The sequence below is a fragment of the Melanerpes formicivorus genome, unplaced genomic scaffold (assembly GCF_026170545.1).
Source record: "Melanerpes formicivorus ecotype bairdi unplaced genomic scaffold, bMelFor1.0.p_v2 SCAF_3, whole genome shotgun sequence".
NCBI lineage: Eukaryota > Metazoa > Chordata > Aves > Piciformes > Picidae > Melanerpes > Melanerpes formicivorus.
This window is the reverse complement of record NW_027142355.1, coordinates 26,473,645-26,487,961: the sequence shown is the minus strand read 5'-3', so window position 1 is coordinate 26,487,961 and position 14,317 is coordinate 26,473,645. Positions and strand designations below refer to the sequence as shown.

The window sequence follows — 14,317 nt, the reverse complement described above, 5'->3', positions numbered from 1 at the left end:
TATCACAAGTATGGTGACAAAACAACAGCTTGTCAGCTGAGCTGTGTTTGCAGGGGGAGAGTGCAGCTGAAAGAACAGTGATGCCGTGGAGTTAGACACTTTATAGAGAGAAACTGTCAAAAATCAGTTCCCATCTATAAAATGGGGATAAACAAACTATGGGGGAGTTGACAGCAGTGTTCTGAAATTAACTTGATTTGCTCTTATTTCATCAAGGATAGATAGATCTGTGCCTGATGGAGCCAGTTGTTAGGCTATTGGTTCACCCTCGCCAAACCTAGACAGAGAAAAGAATAATCACAAAGTGTTCAAGCAGACTCAGAAGTCCTGGTGATGTGCTTTGAAAATCTGTCTACAGAGAGCTGACTGGGGAGCTTTTGAAACTTTTAATTACCCTGAGAGATGGTATCAAAAAGCCTAAAAATGACAATCCAATCAGTATTGTTAATGTTTTTTAACTGGGATGTGGTGTTGTTGGAATCAGATGTCCAGGAGAGCCTGACCCCTACTAAAAAGAACAAGTTAAAAAGTCTTAAACATTAAAACAGGTTAAAGAAAAGCTGCAGCCTGAACTTTGACTGTATCAGCCTTGGGATTTCCCTTTCAACTTGGAAGATTTCTGTTGGAACTCTTAAAAGGCAAGTACCAAATTACTGTTGATATTTTAGTTTTACCTCGAAGGGATTTGCTTTGTGAGAGAAGCCCTAACTCATGCAAGTTTGTCCAACACATGAAAAGGTAGTTCAATTAAAAAGATAACAAAGAAAAGAAAAAGAAAATCCTCTTCCCTGAGGGCAGATTTCTGAGCCATAACACTCCCATCTGCATTAGAAAAAAAGAAAAGAGCTCAGAAACAAAACAAGCCCAAAACACAGTCAGCTCAGAGGCATCAGCACTGCTGTGTCACAGCCATCAGCAGATAATCTTTCTTTGCTCTTTTCCCTCCCCTACTGGGAAATTACTGGGGTGGTCTTATCTGGGTCAGGAGATCTAGCCTAGAGAGCTCAAAGCTCGGAGTTTGCCTGATGGACAGGACATGATGGTTACTGAAAGCATCCAGTAGTCAGGCTAAGCAGGGCTAATAAATAATGCAGAAATGCAGTGACAACACCAGAGGATGCCCCGGCCATTAGGTCAAACAGGAAATTCCCCACTAACAAATTACTTTTAATCTCAGCCTAATAAACCCTAAAAGCCATTTAGTTAACTCTCAACTCAGTATCTGCCTTCCTAGGGAAAACCCTGTTTCTCTTCCTTCGCCTCTTCACAGAGGTGCCTGACAGTGAGATCTTCAGGACAGTAGGAAGGAGTTTCTCCTTCGGACAATCGAGCTTAGAGAGTCATCGGGGAAAGATGCAGCTCTGCACATTCCCACCCTCTCTGTAAATCACAGAATTGTTTTGGTTGGAAAAGACATTTAAGATCATAGAGGTCAAGCATTTTCTACCTCTACCAAGTCTAGTGCTAAACCACGTCCCTCAGCACTACATCTCTTTGTCTTTTAAACACCTCCAGGAATGGAGATTCAACCACCTCCTTGAGGAGCCTGTTCCAGGGTTTCAGAACCCTTTCAACGAAGAAGTTTCTTCTAATGTGTGACCTAAACCTGCCCTGGTGAAACCTGAGGCTGTTTCCTTTTGTCCTGTCACTCGTTACTTGGGAGAAGAGACTGACCCCCGCCCTGGCTCCAAACTCCTTTTGGGGGGTTGCAGAGAGTGAGAAGGTCTCCCCTCAGCCCCCTTTGCTCTAGGCTAAATAACCCCATCTCCTTCTCACCAGACCTGTTCTCCAGTCCCTTCAGCAGCTTTGTTGCCCTTCTCTGGACATGCTCCAGCATCTCAATCTCCTTCTTGGAGTGAGGGGCCAAAAAACTGAACCCACTGCTCGAGGTGTGGCCTCACCAGTGCCAAGTACAGGGGGACAATCACTTCCCTGGTCCTTCTTGTCATGTTATTGCTGATCCAGGTCAGGATACTGTTGGTCACCTTGGCCACCTGAGCACACTGCTGGCAAGTCAGGTTAATCCACAGCTTTAAAAACAATTTACCACCCAGCCAGTCCAGCTTGTTTGCAACACAATGAAGTGCACTAACTAAAGTCAAACAAAAGCAACATTTGAAGGAGATTTGCACAGTTCTGCTTTCCGGCACTTGGAAATGCTTATGGGGTGGGGGTGGGTTACACACATTTATTTCACACAACATTACAACTGTGGCAAGTTTAGGGCTGAAATGATTAAACCAGGAAATCACAAACTGTTATGGATATCACCAGGAGGACTCAGCCCACCCCAGAGGTGTATGTGAGAGCAAACACAGCTGTACGTGTTTCTAAACTGTGCACGGAGGAATGCAAACACAGAGAGCACGGCGCTCCCCTGCAGAAGCGACTAGAGTGGAGAGGATTGCACAAGTGCTGTAGAGCAAAGCATTTTAGTTACCTTAAAGTCAAGGCTGCAGAGACTGACCACATCATCATCTTTCTCTCGGCGCTTCCTCTTCTGTAAGAAATGAAACAGATGTGAGGTCAGAAAGAGCCTTCTGGGGTTTTCTCCTTCTTTTTTTTTATACAGTAGACTAGAGACATTTTCATTCTTAACACCTCCAACTAATTCCAAGAACTCAAAAAAATAAAGGCTGAAAAGAGATACAAAGTGTTTATGCTGCTGCATTGCTCTCTCCAACTCTCTGAAAGGAGGTTGGAGTGAAGTGGGAGTCAGTTTTTTCTCCCTAGTATCCAGTGATAGAATGAAAGGAAATGGCCTGGAATTGTGCCAGGGGAAATTCTGGTTGGACATTAGGAAAAATTTCTTTCCTGACAAGTTGGTCAGGCATTGGAACAAGCTGCTCAAGGAGGTGGTAGAGTCCCTGTCCCTGGAGGTGTTCAAGAAAAACATGGATATGTCACTTTGGGACATGGTTTAGAGGCTATGATAGTGTTAGGTTGAAGGTTGGACTTGATGATCTTAGAGATCTTTTCCAGCTGAAACAATTCTATGACTCTAAGGGGTGTGTCACCTGATCAATACCTCTAAATTATGTGGCCCTGATGTCATTCCTCTGAACTCCCATAATTGCTGTCGTAAATAAAGTCTTAAGCAGGAGATTTCAGTAGGAGAACAGAATGCAGAGACTAACATAGTGAAATGATCTGAGATTCAATTCACAGAATCCCAGCATCATAGAGGTTGGAAGGGACCTCTGGAGATCACCTAGTCCACCCAACCTGTTAAAGCAGGGCCACCCACAGCAGGTTGCCCAGGATCACAAAGGCCAGGTAGATTTGGAATCTCTCCAGAGAAGGAGAGTCCACAACCTCTCTGGGCAGCCTGCTCCAGGGCTCCACCACTCTCACAGCAAAGTACTTCCTCATGTTCAGATGGAAGCTCCTGGGTTGCAGTTTCTGCTTGTTGCATCTTGCCCTATCAGTGGGCACCACTGACAAGTGTCTGGCACCATCTGTTTGACCCCTGCCCTTTAGATATTGATCAGCACTGAGAAGATCTCCTCTCAGGCTGCTCTTCTCAATGCTCAACAGCTCCAGGTCTGGTGCACAGGGTTATTGCTCCCCGAGGGCAGGCCCCTACAGTTGTCATTCTTGAACTTCATAAGGTTCCCCTTCATCCAACTCACCAGCCTGTCCAGGTGTCACTGAATGGCAGCACAGCCTGATGGGGTGTCCTGGTGTGTCATCAGTTAAAGGAAGCATTTTTGTGGTTTGAGGTCAGCAATCCACCAATTAAGCTGGGCTTTCAGGATGAGTTTGATAATAAGAGGGCAGCCTTGGTGATTCTTAGGATCTGAGGTCTCTAGTAGACACCAGAAGAAACCTTGTCTAGAATCTTTTATTCAGGGGATTCTTACTGTGTATTTGTTTCATAATGCAGTTCCCTGAAAAGCTGAACACATCTATAGGAGGGCACTTTGATCACCTATTTAATTCATTACTTTGGACACGGCTAGAAGAAAGCTGTGGCTGCAGTATCCCTGCTAGGAATGCATCGGGCTAAAAGAATAATGGTTTTTATAGAAGAAAGATGAAGCTGCTGTTGGCCAGGCAGCTCTTGGCTGTTTTCCTTTCCAAAGAGGAGTACAAGCCAGTGGAACAATGATCAAAGACATCTGCGCTGAGCTTCCTGATACCTCCCACTATTTCTGTTGTATCTGGGCTTCTACATTATTTTTTCAGTACCCAGATAATGGAAACCCAACTGTGGACTCATCCTGTCAGACTGTGCCAGCTTGCAGATCACCCAGCCTGGAAAACACATGGGTCATGAGCATGAGATGTTTGGTCACCCATGAAACAAGTAGTTGATTTTCTTCCCGTGTTTGACCCTTGTCTTTCAACATTTCAGAACGAGTCAAGTTCATCCTCCTTCACTTTGTTAAGTACAAAGGAAAAAGCAGAACTATGTTGTATTTTTATTTTGATCTACATCTTGTTTAACAGACCCAGACACTGAAGTAGGTGAAATAAAGAAAACACCTCTGGGCAGCACCAGAAGGAACTCAGGTCCACTCTGGAATTCAGCAAAACTCAGCTATGTGCACTAGTCGTCACAGAATTCCAGCATGGTGAGGGTTGGAAGGGACTTCTGGGCATCATCCAGTCCAAATCACCCAGCTAAAGCAGGGGCACCCATAGAAGGTTGCCCAGGATTGTGTCCAGGCAGGTTTGGAATCTCTCCAGAAAAGGAGACTCCACAACCTCTCCGGGCAGCCTGCGCCAGGGCTCCACCACCCTGACAGCAAAGAAGCTTCTCCTTATATTTAGGTGGAACAGTTTGTGCCCATTGTCCTGTTGCTAGGCACCACTGACAAGAGTCTGGCCCCATCCTATCACTCCCCACCCTTCAGTCTCTTTTCGGTGATACCCAGAGACAGGAGGAGAGGCAACAGATGTAAACTCAACCACAGGAAATTCCATCTCAACAGGAGAAAAAAAAATGTACTGTGAGCCCTGGAGCATGCTGCCTAGGGAGGTTGTGGAGTCTCCTCCTTCAGATATTTTCAAAATCTGCCTGGATGTGTTCCTTTGTGACCTGCCTTAAGTAGCCCTACTTTGCAGGGGGGTTGGATTCAATGATATGGCCTGCATTAGGAATAGTGTGGCCAGCAGGAGCAGGGAGGTCATTCTGCCCCTGGACTCTGCTTTGGTTAGGCCGCACCTTGAGTACTGTGTCCAGTTCTGGGCCCCTCAGTTTAAGAAGGACATTGAGACACTTGAACGTGTCCAGAGAAGGGCAACAAGGCTGGGGAGAGGCCTTGAGCACAAGCCCTATGAGGAGAGGCTGAGGGAGCTGGGATTGTTTAGCCTGGAGAAGAGGAGGCTCAGGGGTGACCTCATTGCCCTCTACAACTACCTGAAAGGTGGTTGTAGCCAGGAAGGGGTTGGCCTCTTCTCCCAGGCAACCAGTGCCAGAACAAGGGGACACAGTCTCAAGCTGCGCCAGGGGAGGTTTAGACTCGAGGTGAGGAGGAAATTCTTCACCGAGCGAGTCATTGGTCATTGGAATGTGCTGCCCAGGGAGGTGGTGGAGTCACCGTCCCTGGAGGTGTTCAAGGGGAGATTGGACGTGGCACTTGGTGCCATGGTCTAGTCATGAGGTCTGTGTTGACCGGTTGGACTCGATGATCCTCGAGGTCCTTTCCAACCTAAGTTATACTGTGATACTGGTCTCTGGAGGTCCCTTCCAAACCCTACCATTCTGTGACTCCATGATTTTAGGTGCACTTACTAGTTTCTTCTATTTTAGGTTTTGTTGCTGTGTTGTGCTTTCTCTCAGCTATTAGAATCACAGAATTGTTTTGTTTGGCAAAGACCTTGAAGATCATAGAGACCAACCATTCTCTATCAAGGCTGGTGCTAAACCATGCCCCTCAGCACCACATCTCTTTCTCATTTTCAACGCCTCCAGGGATGGTGATTTAACCACCGACCTGGGGAGCCTGTTCTGGTGTTTGAGAGCCCTTTCAGGGAAGAATTTTCTTCTAATGTCCAACCTAAACCTTTCCTGCTGCAACTTCAGGCCATTCCCTCTCATCATATCACTCCTTAGTAGGAAGAAGAGACCAACACCACCCACCTTGTTCCAACCTCCTTTCAGTTGCTTGCAGACCTGTTAGCCAGCCTTTACTAGAGAAGTAGATTCAATCAAATCCTGCCAATGATTTAAGTTTTTCTTTTATTTGTTTGGTTTTGGGTGGGGTTTTTCTTGGTTGGTTTTTGTTGGTTTTCATACTTTTTTTGGGAGGGGTTCTGTTTTTGTTATTTTAGTTTGTTTTTAGAATAGAATACAATAAACCAGGTTGGAAGAGACCTTCAAGATCATAGTGTCCAACCTATCATCCAACACCACCCAACCAACTAAGCTATGCAACCAAGCACCCTGTCAAGTCTCCTCCTGAACACCTCCAGCGATGGTGACTCCACCACCTCCCCGGGCAGCCCATTCCAATGGGCAATCACTCTCTCTGTATAGAACTTCCTCCTGACCTCCAGCCTGAACTTCCCCTGGCGCAGCCTGAGACTGTGTCCTCTTGTTCTGGTGCTGGCTGCCTGGGAGAAGAGACCAACCTCTGCTTGTCTACAACCTCCCTTCAGGTAGTTGTAGACAGCAATAAGGTCACCCCTGAGTCTCCTCCTCTCCAGGCTAAGCAGCCCCAGCTCCCTCAGCCTCTCCTCATAGGGCTTGTGTTTCAAGCCCCTCACCAACTTCGTTGCCCTTCTCTGGACATGCTCCATCAACTCAACCTCCTTCCTAAACTGAGGGGCCCAGAACTGGATACAGTACTCGAAGTGTGGCCTAACCAGTGCAGTGTACAGGGGCAGAATGACCTCCCTGCTCCTGCTGGCCACACTGTTCTTGATGCAGGCCAGGATGCCATTGGCCCTCCTGGCTGCCTGGGCACACTGCAGGCTCATGTTCAGCCTACCATCAACCAGCACCCCCAGGTCCCTCTCTTCCTGGCCGCTCTGCAGCCACTCTGACCCCAGCCTGTAGCACTGCATGAGGTTGTTGTGGCCAGTGTGCAGAACCCAGCACTTGGATGTGTTCAATCTCATGGGTGGTTTTGATTTTTGTGTATTTTGTGTGATGTCTTTTTGGTTGTTTTGCTTTTTCAAAGACAAGATACTGACTTTGTCACAGGAGTCACTTCACTGACAGATTTATTACTTTGCAGAGGAGAAAGTTCCCACATTAGCCATTAAGTCTTATAGTGCTGACACTGAATTAATCTCCTAGCACACTCCAGACTTTCAGAGCAGACCTTTGGCAGGCTTGGGAACACATGCAAACTGCAGGCATTTGGGGGTTTATTTTTTTTTTTCCCTTTCTAAGGTTTAGCAAAATATTCAGGGTTGGTTATTTATCAAACCCTGCACTAACCACACCTTTTTGGTCTGCAAATTATTTTTCCCATATGTGTGTCGAGGATATTAGCATCTATTTCACAGAGGGAAACTTGCAATCAAGACAAAAGACACCACCACGCCTTTCTGCTCCGAGTGTTATTCGTTCCTTATGCAGTCAAGTACATTAACATCTTGAACATACAGCTCCAGACCAAAGCCCAGACACGAAAGGAAAGCCAAAAAAGTTTTTGTTTTTAAACTGGCTAGACTCATGCAAGGAGTGTTGCATTGGCTGGACCCCATTTCCTTTACCCAATATAGTTTCATACCAAAATGTAGACATTTCAGGCCAGAGCCAGCTGTAATGCTCCTGTTCAGGCCAGAAGAAAAAAGATTCCAGGAAAACAACCTCTCAGACCGCTCAAATCTGGGTGTTTAAAGCCACATGACAGAAAAGCAACTGCTACGGCACTGTTGTCTGACATTTTTGAGGTGGTCACTACCAGAAATTCACTACATGAACCTTCTCACGAAACTCCAGTCATGTGGAAAATGTTATTGCTCCAGAAGTTATTAAACTGTGGAAGACTGTGAGACCCAGTTGAGGCTACTCAAAGAGGTATGGTAAAGGGGAAACATAAAACTTGCTAATTAGGAGGCAAAATCTAAATACTATGTGACTTCAAGCAAGACCCAAACAATGCCATGAGCACAAATGTTGATCGTAGTGCAAGGATTCTGATTAAAGCTCCCAGGAACGTGTCTCAAGACCGTGCTGGTTTTCAATTTGCAAACAATTCCAGTCATCTTGTTTTCCTCTCTCCTACCAAGGGCTTTTGTCTAAACCCAGGATATTTTGTTCTTCAGGGATCAGTCTGGGGTTTTGCTGCTTATTGCCCACCTGAAGTCATAAAACACCAATAAGGCTTCAGGTGAGGAATGTGCATCAGGACTGTTAAGTCAACAAAGATCAAGTACCTGTTTCTCATAACAGAATCCTCCTTAATGAAAAGGACAAAAGGAAAACAGACCATGAGTAACCTTCCTTCCAGTCAGAAGCCATCCAGGGGGTGTCTGAACCCAAACTGTGTTACTCTTGTCTTAGAATTATGCAGAGCACGCACTAGTCCTTCTCTCTCATAAAATCATGGAATTGTTGTGGTTGGAAGAGACACGTAACATCATCCAGTCCAACCATTAACCCAGCACTGCCAAGTCACCACAAACCATGGCCCTCAGCACCACATCCACACAGCTTTTAAATCCCTCCACATATGGTGACTCCACCACCTTCCTGAGCAGCCTGTTCCAGGGTTTGACAACCCTTTTGTAAATGAAATTTTATCTAATGTCTAACCTAAACCTCTTCAGGTGAAACTTGAGGCCATTTCCTCTTTTCCTATCGCTTGTCACCTGGGAGAAGAAACCAATCTCCACCTGGCTCCAACATCCTTTCATGGAGCTGTAGAGAGTGAGAAGGTCTCCCCCTCAGCCTCCTTTGCTCCAGGCTGAATGACCCCAGTTTTCTCAACTGTTCATCACAAGACTTGTGCTCTAGATCCTTCAGTTTTGTCGCCCTTCTTTGGACATGCTCTAGCACCAAAATGTCCTGCTCACAGTGAAAAGCCCCTTAAACCCATACCACATCTGCAGGCACAAAAAGGACATTTGGCTTAGTTAACCACTTCCCCTGGCAGCTCGGGCCAGGTACATTTTACAGCCTTTTAGCCAAACAGCTGCACAAACTGTGGCACAAAGAGGTGCTATTTGTGAGTGGCATTTGAATATGTGGTTGTCATGGGAGAAGAAAACCCCTTCTGTAACTCCAATTCCAGTTCATGAGACATGACACCAAGAAAAGTTGAGTTCTTGCTTGCCTACAACAGGCTGCTGCCAAAACACAGTGCTCTGGTCAATGTATGTCAGCAATAACCTCTTCGTGTCCTAGTTTGTGCAGAAGTTTGGCCAAATATCTGGAAAACATACCTGGCCTGAGCCTCAGGTGGAAGTGGTTAACTAAGCCAAGTGTCCTTTTCATGCCTCCAGAAGTGGGATGGGTTTAAAGAGCCCCTCAGTGCAAGAAGGACATTTTGTTGCTGGAGTGGGCCCAAAGAAGGGCGAAGAAGCTGGTGAATGATCTATAGCACAAGTCTTCACATTGGCCACAACAACTCCATGCAGTGCTACAGGCTGGGGACAGAGTGGCTGGAGAGTGGCCTGGCAGAGAGGGACCTGGGGGATAGTGGTCAATAGTAGGCTGAACATGAGCCTGCAGTGTGCCCAGGCAGCCAAGAAGGCCAATGGCATCCTGGCCTGTATCAGGAACAGTGTGGCCAGCAGGAGCAGGGAGGTCATTCTGCCCCTGTACACTGCACTGGTTAGGCCACACTTCGAGTACTGTGTCCAGTTCTGAGCCCCTCAGTTTAGGAAGGACGTTGAGTTGATGAAAGGTGTATAGAGAAGGGCAACGAAGTTGGTGAGGGGCTTGGAACACAAGCCCTATGAGGAGAGGCTGAGGGAGCTGGGGTTGCTTAGCCTAGAGAAGAGGAGACTCAAGGGAGACCTTGTTGCTGTCTACAGCTACCTGAAGGGAGGTTGTAGACAGGTGGGAGTTGGTCTCTTCTCCCAGGCCACCAGAACAAGAGGACACAGTCTCAAGCTGCGCCAGGGGAGGTTTAGGCTAGCTGTTAGGAAGAAGTTCTTCACAGAAAGAGTGATTGGCCACTGGAATGGGCTGCCCAGGGAGGTGGTGGAGTCACCATCACTGACGGTTTCATAGTTTCATAGTTTCATTCAGGGTTGGAAGGGACCACAAGGATCATCTAGTTCCAACCCCCCTGCCATGGGCAGGGACACCCCACACTAGATCAGGCTGGACAGAGCCTCATCCAGCCTGCTCTTAAACACCCCCAGGGACGGGGCCTCGACCACCTCCCTGGACAACACATTCCAGGGTTTCACCACTCTCATGGTGAAGAACCTCCTCCTCACATCTAGCCTGAATCTCCCCACCTCCAGCTTCATTCCATTCCCCCTAGTCCTATCACTACCTGATATCCTGAGAAGTCCTTCCCCAGCCTTCCTGTAGGCCCCTTTCAGATACTGGAAGGCCACAATTAGGTCACCTTGGAGCCTTCTCTTCTGAAGACTGAACAGCCCCAACTCCTTCAGTCTGTCCTCATAGGAGAGGTGCTCCAGCCCTCTGATCATCCTCGTGGCCCTTCTCTGGACACGCTCCAGCACCTCCACATCCCTCTTGTAACAGGGGCTCCAGAACTGGACACAGTACTCCAGGTGGGGTGTTTAAGATGAGACTGGATGGGGCACTTGGTGCCATGGTTTAGTTGATTAGGTGGTGTTGGGTGATAGGTAGGACTCGATGATCTCAAAGGTCTTTCCCAACCTGGTTAATTCTATTCTGTTCTTCTGAGAGAGGTAGCTGAGTTAACTGGGGGTGTTCAGCCTGGAGAAAATTTTGGACTACATGACCTTTAAAAGGTCCTTCCCAGCTTAAAGCCTTCTATAATTACATTGGCAAAGCCTCTAAGCAGAGACCTGATCCCTGGACTTCAATAAGGGTATGTCTGCTGGGCAACAGCACTGCACAGTTCTGTGCTCTCCATTATTCTTTCCCTCCTGTACTTGATTCTCTTCCAGCTTTAGATCTGTCAGTCCAAGACTAACCTTTAGCTAGCTCTCTACAACATTCTGAATGAGGGTTGGAGAGAGGTGGGGGTTTCTTTCTTCTGCCTAGAACCAGGTGATAGGAAAAGAGGAAATGGCCTGAAATTGAGCCAGAGGAGGTTTAGGTTTGACATTAGAAGAAACAAGTGCAAGAGTGGATGGGCATTGGAACAAGGCTGCCCAGTTATGTGGTAGAGTCACCATCTCTGGAAATGTTCAAGAAATGTGTGGACATGGCACTTCAGAACACGAGGCCATGGTGGTGTTGGGTTGACAGTTGGACTTGGTGATCTTTGAGGTATTCTCCAACTGAAACAATTCTATGATTCTACTCACAGGGAAAGCTGCAATCTCCAGAAAAGGGCTGGAGTTCAGGGGTACCCACCAGCTATAGCTGCAGATGAAGCTGCTTGGGCTTGAAGAGGGAAGTGGCAGTGTATCATGTTGATGAAGGCCATGATGGGGGAATGCAGATAAGCAATTAAGTCCTTCAAAAGCAGCTTCTTTGTTTTTTGTAGTCTTTCATGGCAGACAATAAGTTCTAACAGTAACTGAGATTTGGACTGAATATGCATAGAGGCAAATAAAAGCAGACTGAAAAACAGACCCATGCAGACAACAGGAAAAACTTGAAATTCCATCAAAATGCTTTTAATTTGTGGGGCTAGACAATACTTTCACATTTCTAGGGCTCTGTATTATTCAAATGTGTATGTTTCATGTAGCTGTCACCACTAGATGAAAGTTGCTAAAATGAAACAGAAGAAAAACCTACAAGAGCTTAGGGCTTGGTTTCATCCACTCCCACACTGGACTGGTGCTTGTGCAGCCTCAAAATGGCACATTGAATCTCAGACTGGTTTGAGTTGGAAAGGACATTTAAAGGTCATTTAGTCCAGCCTCTCAGAAGGGATATCTTAACTAGATGAGGTTGCTCAGGGTCCTGTCCAACCTATCCTGGAATTGTTCCAGGGACGGGGCATCTACCACCTCTCTGGCCAACGTGGGCCAGTGTCTCACCACCCTCAAGCGCAACAGTTCCTTTCTGGCTGCCTTTCAAGGTACAGTCAGCAAAGTATTTGTCTAAATGTGTACACAGAAGAAGCTCCAGCTGATTTTAGATAGGATTTTCTTCATAAAAGGTACTCCTGTCTTTTTTCCCCACCTCCAGACACGTTCTCACACCCTTCCCCATGCTAACACAGCCATTCACCTGGCTTGTGCTGAATCAGCTCAGCCAAACCTTTATTAGAATAAACCTTTATTAGAATAAACCAAACCAGGTTGGAAGAGACCTTCAAGATCATCGCCTTGTTTTCTTTTTGCAAGGCAAGTTTTTCAGCCAGATCAGTTTGCTCATTGAGGAGAAGATCGACCCTTCCAGGGGCAGCAGAGGGCAGATCAGCTTAGGCAGCTCATGAAAATGAGCTTTAAGATGAGACAAGATTTATACAGACAACACCAAGTACTAAGCACCTACTTCAGCTGACTAATCACCTTGAAATCCTCAGTGTACGAAGCAGGACAGACTGCATGAAGCAGCAGTTCAGAGGACAAAGCTAGTGCAGGTCCTCTGACCCACTCTCTAGAGTGGTGTACCTTCAGCTCTAGAGGAAATGAACCAATTCACAGAAATAGAGAATGCATTTAGTTGAAAGGGACCTTCAAGGCTTATCTTGTCCAACCCCCTTGCAGTGAACAGGGACATCTCCAACTAGATCAGTTTGCTCAAGGCCCCATCAAGTTTGACCTTGAATGTCTCCAGGGATGGGGACACATCTCTGGGCAGTGTTCCATCACCCTCATTTGAAGACCTTCTTTGGAAAGGCATGTTAAAGGATGGAAAGGGCAAGGTTAACAGCAGTTAGGCCACACTCTTGCTCTAGGTAGCATCTCTATAAGGGACAAAGTTACAAAAATTTGCATTCAGTGTGAAAAATGGAGAAGGTAGACTTCTACACCACGTTTTACATCTTGCCTATTACATTGCCAGCTTAACAGGACTGCTGAAACACATTAGAAGTAAGAGGTTCATAAAGAAAATAGAGTCCAGGATATCCTGGCTCCCCTTAATCCCTGTGTACAAAAAGCACCCTCCAGCTAAAGCTCAAGAAAACTCAATGGCTCAAAAAGAGTCTAGCCAGGTAAAGAGGAATGGGGTGATTGCATTCTTCTCCATGCAGAAGAACTTTCACCTTTCTATTCCTGCTTTTTTTTCCAAATGCTGTGCCCACCAGTTGTTTTACTCACCAGAGTGAAGTCCCAGTGTGGTCCTGGAGTCAGAAAGGTGAAAGAGCTGCCTCGTCTGAGAGTGTACCTGTGAGCAGAAAAAAGGGAATACGATGAGTAACTTAAGAGGTTGATGTAGGTCACAAGAGGTTCTCCTCTGACTTAGTAGGGCCACAAGCAGAGCTCGACAGTTCAAGATACGACAAAGAACTATTGGAGAGAGTCCAGTGGAGGCTACAAAAACGCTGAGGAAGGGCTGAGAGACCTGGGGCTGTTGAGCTTGGAGAAGAACAGCCTGGGGGGGGGGGTCTTCTCAATACTCATCAATATCTAAAGGGTGGGGGACAAGAAGATCAAGCTTTCAGCAGTGCCCAGTGACAGGACGATAAGAACAAACTGAGATACAGGAGATTCTGTCTGAACATAAGGAAAAACTTCTTTCCTGTGAGGGTGCCAGCGCCCTGGAGCAGGCTGCCCAGAAAGGTTGTGGATTCTCCTTCTCTGGAGAGATTCCAAACCCACATGGGCATTGTGATCTTGGACAACCTGCTGTGGGTGACCCTGCTTTAGCAGAGTGGGGTTGGGCAGGATGGTATCCAGATGTTCCTTTCAACCCCAACTAGGCTGAGATTCTGTAACTGGTAGACTAGATCTTATTTCTACTGCTTTGATGGTATCACACACCTTCAGCTTTTAGTACAGAAGTCATGAAAACAATGAGGACAGAGACCAAAAGATGTGCCAGTGCTCCCCACAACAACTGAGGTTCTAAAGTGAAAGTCCAAGTTTCTACAATAAATGGCTGTGGGTAACAGAGATAAGCAAAAAACCTCTGTAGGAAAATCTTTTGATCACAGACTGCTGATCTGACTAAGAGAAAGGATTAAAATGAAAATAGTAATAATATTATTAACATTGTGGCCTTGTTTTCCAAGGTTAACAAAGCTGCAGTGAAAGGAGGCAGCAAACTGCACCTTTGACAATGCAGCCTTACAGTTTCCCATCAAATTACAACCAGGACTTGCGTTGTGGTTTTTCATTAAGT

General features: G+C 46.4%; 1 protein-coding gene across 1 annotated transcript in view; it reads right to left on the bottom strand.

Moving 5' to 3' along the window:
* Nucleotides 1-231: 231 nt before the first annotated feature.
* LOC137457306 (neuroepithelial cell-transforming gene 1 protein-like) overlaps nucleotides 232-14,317 on the bottom strand; it is a 47,417-nt gene continuing 33,331 nt past the window's right edge. Inside the window, exons 2-4 of the mRNA XM_068169164.1 lie at nucleotides 13,294-13,360; nucleotides 2,441-2,500; nucleotides 232-277 (exon numbers count right to left, since the gene is read on the bottom strand). Of these exons, the coding sequence (XP_068025265.1) occupies nucleotides 263-277; nucleotides 2,441-2,500; nucleotides 13,294-13,360 (142 nt within the window). The 3' untranslated portion in view covers nucleotides 232-262. The remainder of the gene's footprint in view (nucleotides 278-2,440; nucleotides 2,501-13,293; nucleotides 13,361-14,317) is intronic.